The 23260-nt window shown below is 48.5% G+C and overlaps 3 protein-coding genes across 5 annotated transcripts; all 3 read left to right on the top strand.

Annotated features, from left to right (window-relative positions):
• The first annotated feature begins 2626 nt into the window (after positions 1-2626).
• FOXG_16147 (uncharacterized protein) lies at positions 2627-5294 on the top strand. Its single transcript, XM_018396236.1, has 3 exons — positions 2627-2825; positions 2924-3989; positions 4044-5294. Exons 2-3 carry the CDS (start codon positions 3616-3618, stop codon positions 5203-5205), a joined length of 1536 nt encoding a protein of 511 aa, XP_018256750.1. The 5' UTR covers positions 2627-2825; positions 2924-3615; the 3' UTR covers positions 5206-5294.
• A 2905-nt stretch (positions 5295-8199) lies between these two features.
• Positions 8200-9389, top strand: FOXG_16146 (uncharacterized protein). 2 transcript variants are annotated; one of them, XM_018396234.1, is made up of 2 exons: positions 8200-8396; positions 8451-9389. In XM_018396234.1, exon 2 carries the CDS (start codon positions 8475-8477, stop codon positions 9147-9149), a length of 675 nt encoding a protein of 224 aa, XP_018256748.1. In that variant the 5' UTR covers positions 8200-8396; positions 8451-8474; the 3' UTR covers positions 9150-9389. The 2 variants fall into 2 exon arrangements, with proteins under 2 accessions (XP_018256748.1, XP_018256749.1); XM_018396235.1 differs by having other exon boundaries at positions 8460-9350.
• An 8557-nt stretch (positions 9390-17946) lies between these two features.
• Positions 17947-22790, top strand: FOXG_16145 (uncharacterized protein). Of its 2 annotated transcripts, XM_018396233.1 has the most exons (2): positions 17947-21959; positions 21990-22790. In XM_018396233.1, the coding sequence occupies exons 1-2, from the start codon at positions 21762-21764 to the stop codon at positions 22464-22466; spliced, it is 675 nt and encodes a 224-aa protein (XP_018256747.1). In that variant the 5' UTR covers positions 17947-21761; the 3' UTR covers positions 22467-22790. The 2 variants fall into 2 exon arrangements, with proteins under 2 accessions (XP_018256747.1, XP_018256746.1); XM_018396232.1 differs by having other exon boundaries at positions 17947-22790.
• The last annotated feature ends 470 nt before the right edge of the window (positions 22791-23260 follow it).

Here is a 23260-nt window from a genome sequence, read left to right as displayed (position 1 = left end):
AAGTTCTTTCCCGCCTTCCACGCCGCCTACCAAGCTACTATTACAGAAAGTAATATCCAGGGAGGTTTTAGAGGAGCCGGGCTTGCTCCCCTTGACCCAGAAAATATCATCTCAAAGATGGATGTGCAGTTACGGACCCCGACGCCTCCTATAGAGGTCACGGCACCTTCGACCCCCTGGGCTTCAAGGACCCCAAAGACAGTACTAGAGGCTCAATTATATTCTAAGTATCTAAAGACATAGATCATTAATCATAAAAGCAGCTCCTCAGAGTCAATTATCCAACCTGTTAGGCATTTTGAAAAGGCAACAAGCGTTCTTGTCTATAAGATAGTCCTACTAGAGGATAGGGTAAAACAACTTAAACAAGAGAATAAGATAGTAGGCCGGCGCCAGAGGGGAAAACGAACTAGACTACAGAAAGGAGGGCCCCTAGTTATAGAAGAGGCATCACAAGTAATTGATCAGATGGATGTTAATACGCAGGTAGCGGCCGAGTCGTCGAGAAGTGGTGGTTGCAGAGGGTCAAGGGGACCGAGAGTTATGCATTGTAGCAAATGCGGCAAGGCCGGGCATAATGCAAGGACCTGTCAGGAGGAAATCGAGGTTAATGTGGAAGAATATAGCGATTAGTTTTAATTGATTTAAAAGGTTAACGTACATGATAAGCATGTGAACCATCCAAGCATGTGAACCACTTTTCCCTCCTACACCTAACATTTCACTTAATCAATTGATTTATCAACCACCAAGCATGTCAGACCCAAATTACGAAGCTAGAATACTTCTTGCCCTTCAGGCACTTCAAAATAATCCTAAATTAAGCCTCCGATGCGCTGCAGATATGTATAAAGTTAATCGCATAACCTTACGTCACCGACAGAATGGTCTCCAATCTCGATGCGATTGGATTCCAAAATCACGCCGTTTATCAAATCTAGAGGAACAGATTATAGTTCAGTTTATTCTCGACCTAGATACGCGAGGATTTCCTCCCCGACTGCGTGCTGTTGAAGAAATGGCCAACCGACTGCTTGCTGACCGCAATGCACTACCTGTCGGCAAGCGCTGGGCTCATAACTTCGTCACGCGCCATAAAGAGCTTAAGATGCGCTTTTTTTTCGTAAATATGACTATCGGAGAGCCAAACGCGAAGATCCAACTATTATTCGCAATTGGTTTACGCTTGTAGCGAATACAATTGCGAAGTACGGCATTCGATCCGATGATATCTGGAACTTTGACGAGACTGGCTTCCTTATAGGCATGATTGCAAGCGGAATGGTTGTCACAGGCACAGACAGGCGTGGACGACCTAAATCAGTGCAGCCTGGAAACCGGGAATGGATTACGGTCATTCAGGCGATTAATGCGGCAGGCTGGGCGATCCAGCCGTTTATCATCGGTGGGGGCCAATATCACCTCGCCAACTGGTACCGAGAAAGCAACCTCCCAGCCGATTGGGTTATTGCAACGAGCCAAAATGGGTGGACAAATAACGAGCTAGGTCTTGAGTGGCTAAAGCACCTTGATCGGTGTACAAGCAACCGATCAGTTGGTTCCTATCGTCTTCTGATCCTCGATGGCCATGAAAGTCACCACTCTGTCGATTTTGACAGATATTGCGAGGAACATAAGATCATTACACTTTGTATGCCACCTCATTCGTCTCATCTACTCCAGCCTCTTGATGTTGGGTACTTTAACCTACTTAAAAACGCTTACGGTCGAGAAATTGAGCCTTTGATCAGATGCTCTATAACACATGTATCTAAGACCGAATTCTTCCCGGCCTTTTATGCCGCGCATCAAGCTACTATGACCGAAAAAAATATCAAGTCAGCCTTTAGAGGAGCCGGGCTTGTTCCCTTAGACCCAGAAAGTGTGGTCTCAAAGCTTGATGTGCAGCTGTGGACTCCAACGCCTGCTGAAGACGTCGCTAACCCTTCAACCCCTTGGGTCTCAAAGACGCCAAAGTCCGTGCTTGAGGCTGGCTCTCAGTCTGAATACCTTGAACGACGAATCAGAAGACATCACAGTAGCTCTCCAGAGTCGGTTATTGAAGCTATGAAGTCTTTAGAGAAGTCAACAAAGGAATGTATGCATAAGATTACCATACTGACAGCCAGGCTGGATGATGTTCAAGAGGCAAATAAGATACTAAGCCGGTGCCGAAGGGCAAAAATAACCCGACTACAGAAGGGAGGAGTAATGATAGTAGATGAAGCAAGGCAGGCAATTGACCAGATGGATGTTGATGCGCAGGTAGTTGCAGAATCGTCAAGAAGTAGCGGTCAAAGAAAGTCGGTCGGACCGGGGGTTCGGCGCTGTGGAGTGTGCGGTAAGCCCGGACATAATGCAAGGACGTGTCAGGTAGTAATTAGGATGTCTGGGGAAGAATATAGTAAGTAGTTTTAATTGATTAATTGATTTGTTGTGTTTTTATGATGATATCTGCCTATATGGTGTAGGAAAAGTGGTTCACATACTTGGATGGTTCACATGCTTATCGATGGTGCCCGCAATTACGTCGTAATTCGCTCCGACCACGTGACGACTTATCCCCCGCAAAAAGCGGCCCGTGAAATCGTGTGCGCGGCGCCTGATAAGTGCATTTGATAAGTTCCCCGCAACTTATCAGGCCCCAGACAGGAAACAAACACCACGTCGAAAGGCCTTGATCGACCAAGATGGCCGCAGACGACTCGTACACGGCCGCAGACGAGCGTGCCCGTGCCGCCCGGAGGGCGGGCCTTCAGGCGAAGAAGGACGAACAGCCGGCGAACACGGCACGGAGTTATGCTGCGAAGCAGCGGGAGTGGAAGGCACGTTCCCCCGGCCGCCGCCCTCTCTTTTCCCCTTTGCCCTTGTCTCTTTTTTTTACGTAGAGTCCCATAGGCGGCTAATAGACGAGAACTTATAGGCCTGGTGCCGTACGCCTCGGGCTGCGGCAGACGGCTCACTTTATAGCTGGCCCGACGGCGAGCTCGTAACTCCAGACAAGCTAGCAGCGTGGCTCAAAGAGGATATCCTCTTACGACGCGTTGCCTCGCCGCAAAAGAAACCACGGGCACGGGGTGGCAAAGGAAAGGCTGTACAGTTACGGCGGCAGCTCGAACAGGAGCAGCTCGAGGCCGCGGCCCTGGCAGAGGCCGAAAGCCTAGCCGAAGCCCTAGAGGTCCCCCTGGCTGAGGCCGCCGAGCTGCTTGCGGACGACCGCGAGGGCTACGTGCCACCCACGGCCCTTGCGCCAGCTGCAGCAGACCTTGCCGAAGGATCTCTGCTTACGAGGGGCACTATCGACGCCTATATCGCGGCCGTTATCGAGCTCTGGCGGCTCCAGGTAGCCCACGGCAACGCAAACACGGAAAACCCCCGGGGCGCCGCCGTATGAGGCTTCCTTGAGCAACGCGGCCGGCAGCGGGGGAAGCACGACCGCGCCTCCTTTAAAGACCGCGGGACTGACGGGATCCAGGCCGGCTATTCACCCGACGAATGGCTCCGGGTCCAGGATCTCCTTCTCAGCGGGGCCGCATACATGCCGCAAAACCTCCGTACGCGAGTTGACCTCCTATTCGGCCACTACTACCTCTTACGGGGGAAAACCGCCGTAAGATGGAGCTTGCAGACCTGTCTCTACTCGACTATCCGTCTTCAGAAGGCCCGAGCCCCTGTGGCTGCCTCGTTACCCTTTTGCAAGACGGTAAGCTAAACAAGACGGCAAAGAAAGAGTTCATGGGTGCCCTCCGGCATAAGGACCCCTTGTTCTGTACGCAAGGGGCCTTAGCACAGCTCTTCTTCTGGCGCTGGCACGTTGCCGGCGAGCCGTCCCCGTCCTTCCGGCGCCGCCAGGACTGGTATCGGATCAAGGTTCTTGTCGGACGGGACCGCGAGCAGGAGCTCTCGTACCCGACGCAGCTACAAGAGACCTGGCGTATCTTCGGTGCTGCTGCCTTATGGCGTCAAAGAAGACGCACCTCCCGCGCAGGGTAGGCGCCCAGGACGCGGAGACCCACGGCACGTCGCTCGCCCAGATCTCGCAGGCCGGCGCTGGAACCAGAGCGTGCTCTGCCAGGCCTATCTTACGCGTCTACCGCGCCAGTTCATGCGTATTGTTGCCGGCTTCTCGGCGTCACCCGGGACTACTTCCTCGCGCGTGCGGCCCACGAGCCCCCGTACGTCTTACAAAAGCAGCTCTGGCCGTGGATCGAGGAGTGGGAGCCTCGCTTTGAGGCTCGCGCGCGCCGGCAATGCTGGGCAGAAGGTGGCCTCGACGACGACGACCTAGCCGCCGACGGCTTCCTTAAGCTTATGCGGCGCCTGCGCATAGTACTGTTACAGGACCTGGCTGTATTGCAGCCTCGCTATCCGTCGCTACCCTTCTTCGCCTACGCCCCTTTTAACGGGCCCGAATGGGATGAGTTCGCCGTCGCCGTTCGCTCTGACGCGGTAGGGGCTACGGAGCCGTTAAGCCTGCTCGTACAATGCGCGCTGCCAGAGCTTAGCGGTGTGTTAGAGAGCACACGCGAGGCCGTCTTACAGAATAGCCAGCGGCTGGCCATCCGGCTAGAGGCCCAGCTAGAAGGAATTCAGGACGGCCTCGATGCCCTCCTCCAAGGCAAGGTCCCTGTCACCTTTACCGGCCACTTTGGAGCCGGGCCAGCAGTGTCGCTGGCGCCGGCGCCGGCGCCGTCGACAGCCCCTACCTTGAACTTCAATACGGCTCCGGCTCCGGCTCCAGAGCCTCCAGTACCAGGTATGCCCGTCGTTGCAGCCCTGGCTAAGGTCTTTACAGTGCGGGATGTCTGGAAGGAATGGGAGGAAGGGATTGCAGGTCAGCCGGCCGTACGGGTGCTAGAAGAGACGTGGGGAAGCCGCTGGCGCCCGGGGAACGGGATCAGGGTGCAGTTCTGTCGCCGGAAGGTGATCTGGGACGAGCTCTTGGCCCGCACGGCGTCCGGCAAGAGCGAGGAGGAGGCAGTTGCAGAGCTAGAGCTCTTACGCGCCGGCCAGAGCTTGAATCGGCTCATCGACGAGCTCAAACAGCGCCGCCGGCGGGGCCAGGGCCAGGGCCGGATACGGGTACAGGTAGGGACCCCCGTGCCCGATGACCCAGGCCCGGGACCAAGGCCGACTCGGGGCCAGGGCCATCGGGGGCGCTGGGCTCGGCTAGGGAGAAGGCGGACTGCCCCTCGTCGACAGTAAGCTGGCCATCAGGTAGGATCTTTATATATTTATAGCGGTAACTAGTCTGTATCCAGTTATCTATCTAGAAGGCATATTCTTTTATTAATTCTTTTTTTTTTTTTTTTTTTTTTTTTTTTTTAAATATTAAGGAGCAGCAGGATTAGCGCATTGCTATGTCGTAGTCCTTGCAGCAAAGCCTGGCCCCCCAGCCGCTGCACATGCAAATATCTCAGCGCCCGCTCATCTATACAACGTCGCTCTTGAACCAAACGGACCGCCAGAGCGTAGCAGTCCTCCGGCCCTGAAATTGCATCGATTTGGCTCCTAACCGTCGAGATATTCGCGTGCGCGGCGCCGGGCACTTATCAGATGGTAGTTGTGTAATCACATACGATTTCCCGAAATTACTCCGCAAAACGACCCCACGATAAGTTCTGCTTATCATGTACGTTATGGTGTTTTTAGAAGTAATCTTATTATCTAGGTGATAAAAAGTGGCTCACCTGCTTATCTGGCTCACCCGCTTATCAAACACGTTAATTGCTTTCCGAACCATATATATACCAATGACGTATGTTACCCTATACGAAATAATCCAAATATGCTGGACCAAACAAAACCACACATTCGGGCCATGAATGGCGCGGACACACAGAACATACACTGCCGATATTATAGAAAAGCCATTGGTATATTTTACGATTGATATGTCGAGCCTTTGTTAATCCCTGGGATATAAGGGTCCAAATTAGAAGTATAAACTATCAATTGGCTAATTCGCAGGTTTTGCCCCGATCTCTTGTGGGCGCTAGGTAGGAACTCATCTAAAAGTATAATAACTAAGAACTTGCTTGACAGTAACCTTAAGCTCCCATGTTAAGACTTGCTTCCTTTCATACCGTCCTCGTCTAAACTGATCATAAGACTACGCGGAAGAGGTCAGTCATGGACGGAGCTAAGCTTTAGGCAGCATACTCACATCTTGGTCGGTGGCACGATCTTTGCTTAGGCTGGAAGGAGGGGTATTATTCACCATGACTGACAGGGGTTATTTATTTCACACGGTTAGAACCATGACAAGTTCAGTGTGCTCTGCGCTGCAACATACATTTCATCAGAGACTTCTGTTGCGGAAAGGAAGAAGCGAATAAAAACCGAATCTTCACAATCATGTGCCATTTTCCGTGCGCCTGAACCTCCCCCATTCTGGGATCCAAGAATTGTCGATCGGCGTTCGTGGTGAGATATAGTAAGTAATAGAAGTCCTAACACTCTCCCCTTCTCGGTCCAGCCTTTCAGTAGCGGATGCGGAAGGAAAACCTATTCGAGACTTTCCGCCACCGGCAAAAAAAATCATTTTCTCGACATAATGCCTATCATATAAAGTCTCATATAAAGTGTCAAAATGTAGCTTCGTCATACTTGCCGCCCTGCTGGTACAGTAATCGAAGGTTGACCGAAATGTTCCTGTACATAGTATCACCTTCTCGAGTGATAGCTCACGGACTCGTGTCCGCTGAATAAATCCAAGCAGATCCGTCTCTTTGGCAGAAACCCCAGAAAACTTGCAACGCTTTAGGATGGGCAGCCTATCAAGTTCGACTATGCGCTGTAGAATGGTTTCGTAGTAGAAATGACCGACTAAGGCCGAATAACCCATTGGGATCCGAAGATAATCTATTTCCAAGTTTTCAAGTTGGTTGCATAGCCGAAGCAGTCCTGAAAGGCCGACAAAGTCGTTTTCATCTCCAGCTTCTGCTTGTACCTCAGCCGCATCCTTCTTGGAGGATCGCCCCACGTCCTGTTTGTTCTCTTGTAGAGCTCTACGAAACGCGAAAACCCGAGTGGAGAGGCTTATTGATAATGACCTTAGGGTTGCCAAAGTCTTGGCAAAACCGGAGTCATTCCAGTCGATTGCATTGATTTGATCGCACACCAAGCTAGAACAATGCATGTCCGGTTCGCTGAAGATGTTGAGGCTGTCAATGCGCAAGCTGCTCGCGGCTAATGCAGATACAACTGTATCAAACGTGTGCATTGTGCATAGCCACACACTCTTCTGCAAGGGGACTAAAGGCCCTGAATCGGCACGTAAGGTCATTTCTTCGCCGTTACGGACAATGGCTACTCGTAGCGTAAGCAACCGAAGACTTCCGTTCTTGCTGTATTTTGCAAGCCCGTTGAATGCTTGGCTAAGTAGATTGACTTGCATCCTCCGTGTTTCTTCTTTTTGCCAATAATTTTCCTTCCGTGGTTTCCGGCTTTCGCATTCCTTGACAATACCTACAAGATATAGGTACTGGATTAGACATCGAAGACCCCCAGCTTGAATACCCTCAGCGAATGTCCGTAGAGCATCAACCGTGACATTGACATGTTTCGAACGAAAGAACGTCCTGAAACGATACTGTGAGGATTTCAAGGCAAGTGATTTGCAGGTAAGGCGAAGATTGCGAATATCGTCGAAGTCTAGCAGCTGAGCAATGCATTCGACAACGGGTTCTGGACAGCTTTCCAGACCTAAAGGCATGTTGTATATGAAGAGTAAACAAGGATATGTGTGAACGAGGCCGTTTGTTCCTCTTTGGTGTTTAAGATGGGTATCTTGATTTGTATAAAACGGAACGATATATCCAGAGTTAGGTGCACTAAGGTGGCAAAATGGCATGGCCTCGACGCTTATTGGGAACCATTGAAGAATAGGTATGACGAAATAGTAGTTGATCAGACAGCTATCCTCTCACCTAGCTGTTGGTCTTGCTTGAGTGGATTATGTCACTATTTCGCCCATAGCAATCACCTAATGTCCTTTAGATAACCTCAGTCGGCACGACTCACTGCTAGCCATGAGGGAAGGTTTACACCATTGGGTCTAAAGCCTATAATGGCGTGATGGCAATTGCGGGGTAAGACCGCGGTCAGGAGACAATGTCTCTAGGTGTCAACTGAGTCGTCTTGGATCAGATCATAAATTGTAAAGTTGATAAGGAAACACGTCATTGTTACAATGCCAAAAACTCTGTCTAGAAGGAAGTCAGATCACTTACACAACACTACTGTTCCCACATGGGTATTACTGGCGCTGCATTTAGAGGCACCCTTCACTTCAATCATTGCATCAGATCATGCCGAATCATGTTGAGCTTACAACACATTGACAATGAGCAAATCCTTTCTATAGAGCCACGGAGCGTCCTCTCCAGTCAGATGTAAAGACTTTGCCTTCTTTAATGCTATATATACCCCCAGCAGCTGACTTTCAGAACGATGAGCTATAATGACTTCCCATGTATCCCTGCAGATCACTAGTTTCTCAACAAGCACGCAAAACAATAGGCGGTTTACTTACCAACAAACGCATCTTTCCACATTCCATTGCCAACAAAGTACGCACGATGGCTCTTTTCCCTCGCAGCCTTTATAATTCTGATTCCCCCTTTCACCCAATCTTCCGACTTCTCGAAGATTACGACACATACTCCCGAAAAGATCAGAATACTCATAACACTGGAATGATCCACTGGCAGCCCAGGTTTGATATTTGCGAGACGCCTCGGGCTTACGAACTCCATGGGGAACTTCCTGGTATTAACAAGAAGGAGGTGCAGCTCGAGTTTACTGAGCCGCAGACACTGGTCATCCGTGGAAAGTCCGAGCGAACCTATACCTCAGGGAACCCTCCTGCAGGTTTTGTCGAAGGCCCATCTGCGCATGGAGCTATTAAAGGCGATGGCGACGACCACAATAAATCGCAGCCTCAACAGCCAGAAAAGGGCGACAAACATGGCGAAAAGACGAAGTATTGGATTGCTGAGCGCAGCATCGGCGAGTTCTCCCGCACCTTCACCTTCCCATCTCCTGTGGATCAGGATAGTGTCAGCGCCGGCTTTCAAGACGGGATCCTGAGTATTATTGTCCCGAAGGTCAAGAAACATGAGTCCCGCCGCATCCATATTGATTGAACCTAACCGCGAGGCCAGCAAATACGGCGGCGTGCTTGAGCTTTCACTGATCGTAACTTGTCTTATCATTCTCATTTTCCTTGGAGGCTGCTTTTGTATATCTATAATATAATTCGGTCCCTATCTTCTCTCATTTATTAAAAATACACGCTCTCTGCAACTTCCATAGTAAGATCTACAAGATAGTCCTGTTCACAACCACCTCTAGCCTCCCAAGAACGTCTTATGTGACTCTTCGACTGATTGAGTGCTTTTTACTGTCCGGAGTAGTGCTGCGAGGACCTTGTCAGATTATGATGTTGTGGTTGTAGAATTGTAAGGAAGTTTCAGTTGTTTGGCAAAGTTAAGAGAGGCTGGTCGTACTGCATGCGTAGTATGGTAGCATTAAGTTATTTATTTATAAGACTAATATAAATAATATAACTTAAATCTCTGCACAAGTATTAACAGATTTAACCATGTAAAACATCGGACACGTTGTGACATATCACGACGCGTTATAACGCCTAAACCCAAATGTCTCCTCCTTTACTCGATTCATATGGTCGGTGAACCTTCAACTTCGAGATGGCGGACATACCTCTTGACCCTGAACTACCGACCAACCACGAGGGACAAGCCGAGGTCCCTCGGCGTTCTCGGAATCCAGACACCACGACGTCCGCCAGCCTTCTACTTTGGCACCGACAAGTGATGAGGAGCGGAGAATCTTCCGCGTCTGGAAGGGACTCACGCTGGCCGAGCGCAGCAAATATACCATATCATGGGTATGGAACTATGGGGTCGAGATTCAATCCAAAACTTCCCGACTATGGATCTGTATGCCATGTGTGCGCCAGAAGACCCCCACGCTACAGTCATACGAATCCAAAGGCACCCAAAACGCTGAACTCCACCTCTGGAATGCTCACGGCTACTGGGATCCATCAGGACGACGTTCAACACCGCCAGAGAAGAAAGGAGGCAAGAGGGTTCTTGCTTCTATTTCGGACTTCATGAACCTGAAACGTTTCGATCTAAAGGAGCAAGCGCTGGCCAACAGCTTGATCAAACGATTTGATCCAGGAGAGTTCCAGAAGCTCATTGTCAACTGGAGAGTCGAAAGCCAGCAATCGTTCAAGCCGGTTGAACACCCTCGATTGCAACAGATTTTGGAATACCTCAATCCGGCGGTCAAGGTTACGAGTGCGCACATCACGGCGAAGACTGTGCACACACTGGCGGTTCAACAATTCGAGCGATGTCATAGCACGGTCCAACAGGTCTTAAAGAGGTCGCCGAGTCAGATCCATATTGCCTTTAACGGCGCAAGGACTAGGAATCGTCACGCGTTACATGGCGTGGCGGCTGTCTTCAGAGACACAGAGAATCAGCTCCAAAAAGTTGTGCTCGGCATTCCGGAGCTGGTAGAAAGACATACTGGCGAGAACACTGGCGCCGAGATCCTCGAGATCATTAAGTCGTTTAGCATCGAGGACAAGGTCGGTTACTTCACTGTCGATAATGCAGCAAACAATGAAACGGCAATGTCAGAGATAGCAGAAGAGCTGAAGTTCGACCCGGTTCAACGACGAGTTCTATGCATGGGACACATCCTTAACATTGTTGTTAAATCCATTCTCTTCGGAAAGGATGCTGATACGTTTGAGAAATCTCTCGTCAAGGAGCCTTTGACGAGAGCAGCCCGTAACCAGTGGATGCGGAAGGGTCTTGTCGGGAAAGCGCATAACTTCGTCGTTTGGGCCCATAGGGCCGACTTACTGACTCAGTTGCTTCATCAACTGCAACGAGTCTCACTTGCAGCTTCTGGCGAGCCTGAAAGTGGAAAGCAACAGCCAGTTGACGTTGTTCTTGATAACGATACTAGATGGTTGTCCCAATACTACATGATAAAACGAATGCTTCGCTTGCAGCCCGTCTACGAAGAATCCATCGCCAAAGCCAAGAGGCTATTCCGAGACGCTCGGAAAGGTGAGAGAGGACAGAATCCTCCTCCCTGCCTCGAGGAGTCGAGCTTCATCAACGAGAACGATTGAGCGGTGCTGGGGGCATTTGATGAGATACTCTCTGATTTCCACGTCGCTATGCAAGTACTTCATGGAGACGGGAAGTCTCGATATCGATCGTCTGGAGTTAGGGAAGCTTTTGGTTCCATGACTGATGTGCTGGAGGCGTTCGAATTCCTGCTTGGGAGGCTCGAGGACGCAAAATCGCGTATTGAGAGGCATCCTGCGCCGGAGCAATTCTGTGTCAATATCAACCTTGGCTGGAAGAAGCTCGATAAATATTACAATACGTTGAGGGACTCGCCAGCATCCTACGCCGCCGCCGCCTTGCACCCTAGCCTACGATGGGACTATTTCGACGAGGTTTGGGGTCAACAGCATCCGGGTTGGGTCAATGAGGCGAAGGAAATCGTGCAACGTCTATGGGATACGGAATACATAGACCTACAGATCACAGTCACCTCTCTTGAAGGTTCGGTTGTGAAGAGGCGAAAGACAACTTTGTCCTCTTTTGATCGGTATCGCAACCGATACCGTCAAAGCCAACCCTCCGCTGCTCAAGCGGATGAATATATCCGCTGGCAGGCCATTGTGTCTGGGAGCGACAAGGACGTCGCAGACCCAGTTGGGTACTGGGTGCTCAAGAGGTTTGAGTATCCAAGGCTATCTCGAATGGCTCTTGACGTCATGACAGTGCCGGCCATGAGCTCGGAGTGCGAGAGACTGTTCTCCGCCACCGGGTTGATGGATTGATTCCCTACCCTGGACTCGGGGTCATTAGAACCAGGGGGCACAGACAATATGTCGATGGCCATGCGACTGAGACACGGATATGTCCGAACCTGATCCGTCTGACACCACCAGACCAGAGGAGAGCCTTCGATCTTTATAGGCTGGTTGTGGATAAAGTTTTCGAAGTCATCTACGTCCCTGGTTATGTCTTCGGCGACCATAATCTTGTTCAGAAGCGGATCAAGTTCGTTTGAGTCCCCTTGCTGCGACCTAGACGCTTCGCTCAGCGCCTGGGCAGGTCCGAGGGCGGGCGCCATCTTGTATTCTTCCTCCCATATCGAAAGTGCGTCCCTAATGGCAGCCTCGGCCCATTCTCCCTTCCAGTTTATTTCAAGGTATCGTGCTCGCTTCGACGGATCAAGGAGAAGGGCAGTTGCGTAGATAGGAAACTCCCCAGACAAAGCATGGTACTTATCGAGTACGAACCAGCCCATACCAATAGAGTGCAACATGAGAGATATCATTTGTCTCCTAGGCTTCATAGAGCTCCTAGCCAGAGGATCAGAAACTGGTTGGTTGAGTTAGGTGAAAGCTGAGATGATACCTTCTTCTGCTCGTAGTGGCGAAGTAATATATCCTTGATCATGAGGTTTTGTGAGAGCGTCGCCGTCACACCTTGAGCCCACAAGGTCGTAGACGATAATGGTTGTAGAAACACGTGCGTTTTCTCCAGGTGGTCCCAATCAGAAGAGGTGAGAATATTGTCACCTAGAGCTTTGTCGTAGTCAAGTAGGAACTGCTTTGCTGCTTTTTCCTTATCAGATTGACGATCATCCTGTGCCATGAATTTCAGCGCGTATCGTTATGAATACCGAGCCGTAATTGATGCGATCATCCCATGCATCACTGTGGATAGGTGAGTTACGTAGCCACAGCCCGATCCGGTGCAGTTTGCGCAGCGCTGGCACCATAATCCAGCCCCCCCTTCTGGTGTTGTCTGGCTTATTATCTGATCTCGGTGGAGGATTTACCTTCTGAATGGGAGCTAATTTGCATGCAACGCCGCCAGGATGCTCTGTCTGAGCATTTATATGATCTGGGTGGTTTGTCGTATTACCACCAGACGCGTCGTTTAGGATGAAGTTGTACGGTTCGTAGAGCTTATTCCCAGTGATATCGCCAGCAGCATCGAGGGCGACTTGAAGTGCTTCTCGTGAAGACGCGAAAAGAAAGGCTCGAAGGGATAAGTTGATAACATCAAGGATACATCGGATATGGTGCCGTTTTGGATCCCAGTTGATCTGCTATAAATTAGACGGCTAGATAGGAGAACGAAGCTGGAGTACGACGCACATTGCGGTCCTGCATAAACCCGGTTGATAAGTGCTGCAAACATGTTTCGTTTGATGCCGCATTATCACCCGTATGACAGCCGAGCTGATTCGCGATATCGTAAATATCAAGTGTTGAGAAGATAATCAGAGACTGATGTTCACCGGAATGGCTGTGTCGAATCTCTGGTAGACTCAGAAGCTCTCGTCTGGGTTGGTAATCTTCGTCAACCCATCGTGCACATACTGCTAGCACACCATGGCGGTGCGGCGATGTCCAGAGATCAGATGAGATGTGGATCTTTAAAACGGCGCTTCGTAACTTAGCCTTTAACTCGACTGATAAAGGCTAAAATTTGCAGTAATATGACGCATCGCTTCATAGCTCGATGTCAGTATGAGGTCCTCAATTGCCGGATTACAGGACAGCATGATGTCCTGCATCTCATCCCATGTAACTGCCGAAAAGGGAAGGCGAAGATGTGTGAGAAGGCCAACCATGCTCTCAGTATATCGCTGAGGATTGAACACTTTGCGGAGGGCCGATTCTGATGGCGTTGCTGTATAATAATTATCGGGCCTAGTTTGCGTTAATGGAGGTCCCATGTCCGATGATCGTTCGAGTACTGTATTGTCTGAAGAGTTGATTAACGTACATGATAAGCGAGTGTCTCAGACAAGCGAGTGTCTCGGACAAGCGAGTGTCTCACTGTACTGTGTTACCTAAAAACAGCTTACCTTATAACACTTTTTTAGCTAAAATAAAATAATGGAAAATATTAAAAACTATAGTTTTAAGTAGTAACGTATATGATAAGCGAGCGTCGCAGACAAGCGAGCGTCGCAGTATACTGTGCACCTAAAAGCAGCTTACCCTATAGAGCCCAAAAGTTTAAATAAAATAGTTAAAAATCTAAAAAAAAGTAGTTTTAAAGTTAGTATAGTTAACTAGGTAAAAAAGTATTTTTTAAATATTTTTATCTACTTTATTTCCTATATAAAACCTTAAAACACAGTGTATAGCACAGTATAAATAGACTTTTTAATATAACTCTATTAAGATAATAGGTATAATTTCTATAAAGATTATACTTAAATATATAATAGTTAGGTATATTATATTATAATTTGAACTAATTTAAAGCTAAGTAGACTTTTTGAGAGCAGTTTAAAAAAGTCCTTTTAAGGTGAAAAATGGCTTGCAACGCTCGCTTGTCTGCGACGCTCGCTTATCATGTACGTTATAGCTTTTAAAACTAAGATATTATTTTTTAGATTTTTTTTAATATTATATTATATCAAAATCCTGTTAAAATACAGTATAAATAGATTTTCTTTAATAACTCTATAAATAATTTAGCTATAATTCTCTTATAAAGTATATAGCTTTCTTATATAGATAAAAGTAAGTTATACAGCTTTTAGCTTTTTTAAACTTAGCCTGAATTCTATATAAGCTTTGTAAAGTCAGCTTTTTAGGTGTAAAGTGACGTGGGACACTCGCTTGTCTGAGACACTCGCTTATCATGTACGTTATATCACGGTGTTTGCGTTTGGCGTGGTATATGGCGTTGTGTCGTTTGGGGTATGACCAGGCCTGATCAGAAGAACAGAGAAGGCATTCATCAACCATTGGTCCCTTCGTTCTGCGCTTCCCTGATGGTCCGGACTGGCCTTTTTTGGGATATGTCGCACGGAACATGCAATCGAAGTTCAGGACCTCAGATGATGCTGATTCTACATCAATAGTAAGGTCAATAGTCATCTGGTGCTGTAATGAAGAAGCCATTATTAAGAGTAGCAGAGGCACAAAATAATACAGCGTATTATATCTACACACTTGAGTGGTGTTTGAGAGATTCCAATACTATAAACATGGGGAAAATCGGATGTTGTCAGGCGATAACGTGCCATCCGACCAGTCAGAGTGTGCAGCTTATCCTGATATCTATACTGACATGAACTTACGGACAAATTGTTCAGCTGCCTGCCTGGGAGGGATTTGATGAAGGGTCATGTGCTGAGGATTATATAATTATATAAAAGTCCGGAGACTACTCTTTTGCTGGTCCTGTAATATATGGCAAACTCCGAAATCCACGAGCAGTTCCTTGGAGGTTGGTAACTCGGCAGACCTTCTGATCGGGGAGCCGGGCTTCTGTGATATAGTCTTATTGATCAGACAACCTCTATTTACTGACTTAAGACGTCTCGCGCTTTCGGGCTATGCGCACTGATTAAATGTTGACGTAACCGCACAGACCTCCTTCACAATCATCACCATCAGTGCTAGGATCATTGTGCAGACAAAATTCAGACCATGGTGACCAGCCAATCACTACCTTACGTCCTGATCACAGTACTCCCACGCAAGATTCTAGTCCGTGCTAGCATTTTGCCGACCCACCACAATCCCTGGACCCTGGAGCATTCAATGAACCCCGCCATTGTATGCACACAGTGCATCTCAGCCGCAAATCTTTACGATTGCAACATGCTCTGCTCCGCGAGTTGGAAGAGACAGAATATGGTTCTAGACTCTCAGAGTAGGTGAGTCTTAGTGGCTGCGATCTCCTGATTTTATATAAACAGAGCATGATGATATGACCGGGCCATCAATACCCAACAATGAGGCCCGTGATTGAGGCTCTGTATGAATTTGGCCGCATTTCATAATGGCACCAGTAGCCACTGTATCATGGGATTTCAGGCTCGGTTCTAGCCAGCCGTATTCCCAAAGTCTCTGGCAAATGAGCATAAATTTCATCTATCTCGACTGAGGATTTGTTTAACTCGACCTTCTTCAGTTAACATACCAGATTCCACTACAGTTTAGTTCTGAAATTATTCTCCTACGCTGGGCATTGGATAGCCCCTCCTGAACCCTCTACTGTTACAAACTCTATCAGAACTATCCCATCCACTGCCCTGCAATTATGTCCCAGAGAATCTACTCCGAAGTACCTACTACTGTCATTAATGACAAGGACCTGACCTATGAAGGCGAGGCGCTCAGCGCTTTACACGAAAGAGCCCGGAGCGAGGCAATCAGGACGGCGCAAAGTCATAACGCCACCCCCAGATATGCCGCAGTACAAGGTTTGCACCAATCAATACCTTCACGAGAAGGCAAGGCTATTAACCAACTATCGATATGGGCATAGGAGATGCAGCACTCCCGTGCAAAAGCTGCATGGAGTTTTCCTGGTAGCAATTAAAATTGAATCCTATTGATATAAATCGCCTCTGTAATATTGATGATAATCGTGTAGCGTAGGGTTGCAAGTAAGAATAGCTATTATCAATGGTTCTTACATCAAGGACAATTACGCCTGTATCTTGACAAGTAGGATACCCTTGATTGTCATCTAATAAATGGCGTTAAGCGATATTGGAAATTGAAAACCATAACCCTTAACTTGACAATTTTGGTATTGCTTCTCAAGATATTCCTAGGACCAATTCTCTTCTTGGCCGACATCAGAGCCTCATACCTATCCCCAAAAGCCGTCTTCAGATCCAGCTCTCCATCATCCAAAAATCCCACAGAAGCAAGCTCAAGAATACTCTTGGGGTCCTGCTCAAGAAGCTCTTGCTTCAAGGCCAAAGTCCACTGGTCTGTCACCTTGGACGGAGCTTCTTCGGGCGATGCTGCGATGATCCTCAACCAGTAGTGATCAGAGCCGGGCGAGAAGACGGATTTTTATGCATGGCTTAGGTCCCGATGAAACTGGAAGAAAAAGCCAGGACTGGGGATAGTGTCGTTGTACTTGGCCAGGATCTTAACCATCTTGGGTCTAGGAATCTTGAAGTTGAGAGTCCGCGCTCGACCGTAAACACCATAACCAGCCGTCTCATCATTCTCGTCACAGTGAGTGGATTATGAGTTCGCGTTGACGATGTGTATGTCGCATGTACTCAGAGCTTCAATCTGGCCTATCCACTTGCGGCCCTCCTCGTGGTCATCATCTACCCAAGGGCATGACACAGAGAAACCGTTACCGATGCGAGGATCGCTACTCCAACGGGCTGCGAGGACAACCAGTTCGGGAAATCTTCAGCGCTGAAGAGTTTGTGGTAACCTTCAGCGAAGGTAGCCTAGGCTGCTTGATTGTTTCTCGACCCAAACGCAAAGGTACCTTCAAGCACCCGTGAGAAGAGCATGAATTAGCATCATATGGATATAAGTAACTCCAGAGTCCAAGCTTAGACTCACCTCTTTCAACGTGTACACTTTGATGGTCAACTCTGCGAATGACTCCGAAACTACCACCTCCATCTTGCAATGCGATCAACTCATCACCAGATGCATCAACAAGCGCACCTTCTACGTTGACGTACTTTGCTCCGTCAAGCTGATTAACCCCTAATCTACATTGTAGAGATAAAGGGTCGTACTGGCCTAGTGTTACTCAACCGATGTACCAACTGAAGCATTGGATGTAGATTCGCGGTTGTCCATATTCGTGACAGTACGGTCGATGTTTCTCATGTTGTTGTGATGTGTCTCTGCTGATCCAAAGCTTTTGCTAATTCCCTAGTAATAATCCAGCTCTAAGTTTTCCTAATATCAATGGTTCCCGAGTTCCTTCCTACAACAATTCAAAGACTCGTCTTCATTATAGAATTAGATCGGCCGTCCGGCTCCAGTGAATCCACAGTTTCCCAGTTCATCCGGAAGGGTAAGGTAGCAGTTGTCACAATGCTGGGCTCATAGCTGCTGCCAGAAAACAGTGCTGGATAGCCACGCTATGAAACTGAAACTGGGGGGAGTTTCAGTTTCACGAAACCGGGCGTCAGTATAGTTTCAGTTTCATATGAACCGGTTTCAGTTTCATACGAAACAATATCCAGTTGCAGTCCAAATTTTTGACAAGCTCGGCATCGATATACTCCTTATCTCCAAGTACCCCAAAGATGTTTGGTATTATCTGCCTACCTACACTACCAATTCCCTAGGCTCGCCATCACTTTCTGCCCTCTTACTCCTCTCTATATCTTCTTGGAGTATCCTTACAGCCGCGTCGATATCCTCCGCTTCCCTAAACACCCCTGCAAGAAGCGGCCTGCTCTTTCCCTTTGGAACGCTTATCCAACTTTTAATGCACTCACATGCCTCTACCATTTTGGCAGACATGCTACTTCTATCCCATCTAACCTGCCGTCTTGCGCCTGAGAAGGTTCGCTCTGCTTCCGTAGACATGGGGGGGGATGCAGAATATGTCAATAGCCATACGGCAGAGGAGGGGGAAATTCTCTCGCTGGGTCGGTTCAAGCCACCACTGTAAGGCCGTTTGTTGTCCAATCCCAACCTGTGAGCCCTGCGAAGCATCATCAAAACCAGGCCATTAGAAGCCTTCAAATTACTTACATAAATAAAGCGGTCGAATTCATCCTTCACCTCACTCGCTGTGCTGTACACCTTCTGCCTCCAGCGATCAAACTCATCGAGTTCTTGCTCTTTCTCCTGTTGTTCATCTGGGAGCTGGTAGCTCTTGTAGTCTGTGGACCAGATCTCCCTTACAGCCTTCACGGCATTGCTGACCCAGGCTGGGTTTCTCTTCCACTGCTCACTCAGATAGCTCTTTCGGAGTGCTGGGTGGAGGAGAATACCGGCCACGTACACCGGGGCTTGTTCGGTAAGCTGGTAATACTTCTCGAACTTTAGCCAAGCCACGTGAAAGCGCGTATAGAAGCGTGGGCCACTGAAAGCCCGGTTTTTAGTCCGCGTGAAGTGATGATGGAAGAAATCCATATGGGAGAGAACTTCATCGAGTGTATTCTCCCGGCCTTGGCGCACCGAGATCTGGTGGAATACTTGTAAGAACGCATGAATATCTCCTAGTTCGTTCCAGTCGTTGTGGTCCAGTGCATCTTTCTCGATTTTGGCATGATTTTCTTGAATCCAATCCATGAACTTTGCCCGATTCTCAATTGCCACGTCAATGAGGCGAAACCATGAATTCCAACGTGTGTCATTGTCCCTCGGCAAGGCCCTGCCAATCTCGGCCTTGAAGTCGTTGTAAATGCTGGTAGAGCTCCTTGAATATATGCACAAGTTGTGAAGTTTCCCCAGAACACTAAACTCCCGCCATTCCTCGGTAGCTTGTGCCTTCGTAATAATGCCCCCTTCTTCTCTTTCGGATAGCCTGCACAGCCGCTCATACGCCTCATCAATCCCCTCTCTCTCATCCTCTTGAATCTTCTTTGCTTTACTCCGAAAGAGGAAGGCTTGAACGATGAGGTTCATGATGTGGCCACTGCAGCGTAGTCGCCTGGCAACCGGATCTAAACCATCAATCTCTTTTGCGATATCGTCAAGCATAGTGTCGTTAGCGTCGTGGTTATCCATCGTAAAGTAGCCAACCTTTCCTCTGAGATCGTACTCTTCGACAACCTCCAGGAAAGCCTTGGCTTGCAATTTCCCGTTGTGGCTTCCTTTGAACTCGCGCAGCGACAATAACGCTTGAGCGACTCCTCTCGTCTCCGCATCTACAAAATGGACCACGATTGCCTGGTATGCCGCCTTCTGTTCCGATGAGGTCCACATGTCAATGGTGAAGTGGACCATAGATGAGAGAGAATTATGAAGCTTCTTGACGAGTCCTTGTTTTTGTTGAGCGAAAGTCTTTTTGAGAAGCTTCGGCACCGCTCTGCGGCTGCGTAGGAGGACGTCCCGGGCCATATAGTTGCAGGAGAGTATAACAGCATGAAACTCGGGGTACTCGATGAATGTGTGGGCGATATTGCGAACCGCAAGAAGCCTGGCAAGTGCTTTCTCGAATGCAGGAATATTAATAGCGTTTGCCAAATATTTTTCCTCAGTAAGGTCTCGACTGGCTTGACGTTCCTCCTGCCTTCCGAACAAGTCCGTAATGGTGCCATGTTGCTGCTTCTTCAGATCCGACCTTCCCACATGCTCTATCACCCGGATGCCATGAAAGTCCCGCAGGTGCTTGCGGGCTCGACTCAGGTTCGTCGTTATCGAATTAGGCTTTTTCGTGGAGTCGCAGTGCTTGCAGTACCAAATTTCGTGGTATGAGGTATCGCGAGCTTTCTCCCCTCTCTCTTCATAAGGGCCACGCGCCTCGTTCCAAGTGCTTTTGTTCGTACGGCCTTTGGCGCGCTTGCCAGCCCGATCAGAGAGAGAGAGTGATCCAATGTGTGCTTCGCGGGAACGGGAGAACCAGGAGAAGCAGACCCCAAGAGCTCATCAGAAGGCTCCGATAACAAGGGAGCGGGCGAAGCTGATGACATGTTGTCGGACAATTAATTCCACAGGGATCAGTGATGGCACCAGTCAACTGATAAGAATTAACTAAAGAACAAATGAAATTGAACCGCCATGTGTTCGGGCACAGCTATTTAAGCTCATGTCGTTAGGATTGGAGTCCTTGATGCGACAAGCTGGACGTAAAACCGGAGACACGACTCCAAAGTACGGGCCGCGTTTCACATCCAGTCGCACGAACCTAGTGGTGATATGCGACACATATTTACTATTAGCAAGTTTCTAACTGCGTTGAAGGCATTTGGTTTGCAAAATTTTCTTGGTTAAGTACTAAGATATTTGGGACTCATCGGGCGTATATGAAACATATGAAACCGACTGAAACATATGAAACTGGGGGAGTTACTGTTTCATACGAAACCGGGTCCAGGGACTGTTTCAGTTTCATATGAAACAGTATGAAACAACACGCGTGGCTATCCAGCACTGCTGATAACACGCCAAAGACCAGCCGTCACGTCAGAGACCTGGGGAAGAACAAGAGCCCCTCTACCAGAAGGCGGTATTCTGTGATATCAAAAGGGTTTGAAACCCAAGAGTCCAAGATCGCCTCTTTGAGCACCAGAATAGCCAGCCTGGAGGAGGAAGTGGCCGGTTGAGCAGAGGCAAGAAGAGAAAGGCGATACCGAACCCCAATAAGAAATTTATCACGCTGGTAGAGGCTCTAGCAGCTGTTGACACTATTTCAGAGCCAAACGAAGCAATTGAAGGGGTGGATGTTGCTGAGGATGTGATCGAGGTGGGAGTGATAGAAGAGGATGAGAGGTCAAATTCAGGGAAGGAAGAATTAGGTGTCGTACGCACCCGCACAGGGCGTGAGGTTAAAAGACCCAGAAAATATCAAAACAGATTCAATTTTGATCTAAATTTTAGTGATAAACTTATTTTTACTATTTTTATTAAGTTTTTCCCATGAGGTTAAAAAAGTGCATTATGTATGGGGAAATCTTTTTTTCGCTGACCGGCAGGTGGGTATGACCGGCAGGTGGGTACTGCATGGTAAATACATCCTTGGATAGTTATCTCCAGATTTCGCTTCTACTTCCACTTCCAAATGACTTCACTTATTGACTGGGGCATTAACACTCAAGATGAGCCTCATTATGGGGAGACATGCCTGAAGGTCTACACCCATGGGATTGGCACATTTCATCCAACACTCTCTATACCATCTGTGCAGTTCCTGAGCCATTGATATCGCCTTCTTCCTCTGAGTACTGCGTGAATGATGCTATTACGGGCAGCATGGTGAATGATGAGGGACTGTACTCTGCACCGTTATCAGGATCTCTGTCCAGCACGCACGGCGTCGAAGAATATTTTCAACCTGCAAGTCGAATACAGCAAGCAAGCATGCGTGTACGAAGAGGCAAGCTTGGACATTCTGCAAGATCACCACGGAAGCTTAAGCATTGCCACTGAATCGATCCCAAATTCGACTCCACCTGAGGCCGAACCTGCACTGCCCACTGGCGTGAAGGTCAGCGCTAGCATCAAGACCCACACGAATGCGGTTACAAAGGCTGAGGGGAAGAAAAGAAACAGACGAAAGCCCAGTGACAAAAAGAATGCAAGAAGGACGAAGACTGAACTCAACAAGGAAGAGAAAAAACGCTACATGAAGATTTTGGAGAGGAACCGAAGAGCTGCGGCGGATTGTCGTGCCCGAAAGCAAGAGCAACAAGACAAGTTGAACGCAGAGGTGGAGAAGCTCCAAGACCAGCACAAAGAGCTATCTGCTTCCTGCAACGAGCTGAGGGAAACAGCTTACCAACTAAAGCTCGAGCTCCTGAGGCACGGCGACTGCGACTGCACCCTCATTCGGCGATATATCGCAAGTGAAGCGGTCAATTCTGTCGAAACTCTGATTTCGAAACAATCTCCCTTCAGCAGTCCCAACTGCATCACTGCCAGTGCCAGTAGCCCGAGACGAGGACTGGGCGGAAATAACGGATGAATAAACCACCTGGCATGTTCCCATGAAACTGGAGTCTAGTGGCTGTTTTAGTGGTAGATGCTGCTGATGAGTCTCTTATCATGTTATGGTCTAGGACAAGGGATGCAGGATGAAGGGACGGGCGATTGCGACAGGAAAAGATGATTGATTTTGTTCGTACTGTGGGCATTAATGGTGCATTGAAGTGACACCAATAAGGGTGGAACAACTCGTTATATCGTCATAGGGTAATTAGCCAAACTTTGAATACAGCAGCTTGGCCAATAATTGATGTTGGACGCTGGGACTAGTTCAACAGCCGTCAGCCACCGTACGTTAAGTTAGCTGATAACAGATAAGCGATGTAACCATCGGGATCTGTAAAAACATTGGGTACCGCTGCCTGAGATGATGGACATCGAACCATGGCCAGTCAGATTGGTTAGCTTCTTCAGACCGAGATCGAGATCACCAAGACCCTGATGGTGATGAAACGCACGAATCGCAAACGCAGACAGCTATGTATATTGATATCAGGTGATGTGGCTTGGCTGCATCTCACCACTATTCGACATTATCGTAATCAACGCCATGCCCCGATAAGTCTTTAGTTTTGTCGGGTAACCGGATGCAACTCCTGCAGGGCCTCGACCCTCGGCTATCCCTTTGAGTGCCACAGCCCTTAGGCGGGGTCACGACAGGGGTATAGAGCCAACCAAGATAAATGAAACTAACGGTACTTTTCCACACATACTAATTTGTATGATGGTAAAAGTCCCAGCAGTTTTGATAGTTACAAAGAGCTACCTTACAGA

The sequence above is a fragment of the Fusarium oxysporum genome, chromosome 3 (assembly GCF_000149955.1).
Source record: "Fusarium oxysporum f. sp. lycopersici 4287 chromosome 3, whole genome shotgun sequence".
Taxonomy (NCBI): Eukaryota; Fungi; Ascomycota; class Sordariomycetes; order Hypocreales; family Nectriaceae; genus Fusarium; species Fusarium oxysporum.
The sequence above is the reverse complement of the archived record's forward strand: the minus strand, read 5'-3'. Positions and strand labels throughout refer to the sequence as shown.

What these genes read in the sequence shown, in the direction of transcription:
- FOXG_16146 (XM_018396234.1), top strand. Translation starts at nt 8,475, where the DNA reads ATGTATCCCTGCAGATCACTAGTTTCTCAACAAGCACGCAAAACAATA.
- FOXG_16147 (XM_018396236.1), top strand. Translation starts at nt 3,616, where the DNA reads ATGGAGCTTGCAGACCTGTCTCTACTCGACTATCCGTCTTCAGAAGGC. An exon ending in AGACGCACCTCCCGCGCAGG is followed by an intron (nt 3,990 to 4,043) that starts GTAGGCGCCCAG and finishes CAGATCTCGCAG; the next exon opens with GCCGGCGCTGGAACCAGAGC.
- FOXG_16145 (XM_018396232.1), top strand. Translation starts at nt 21,762, where the DNA reads ATGATGAGGGACTGTACTCTGCACCGTTATCAGGATCTCTGTCCAGCA.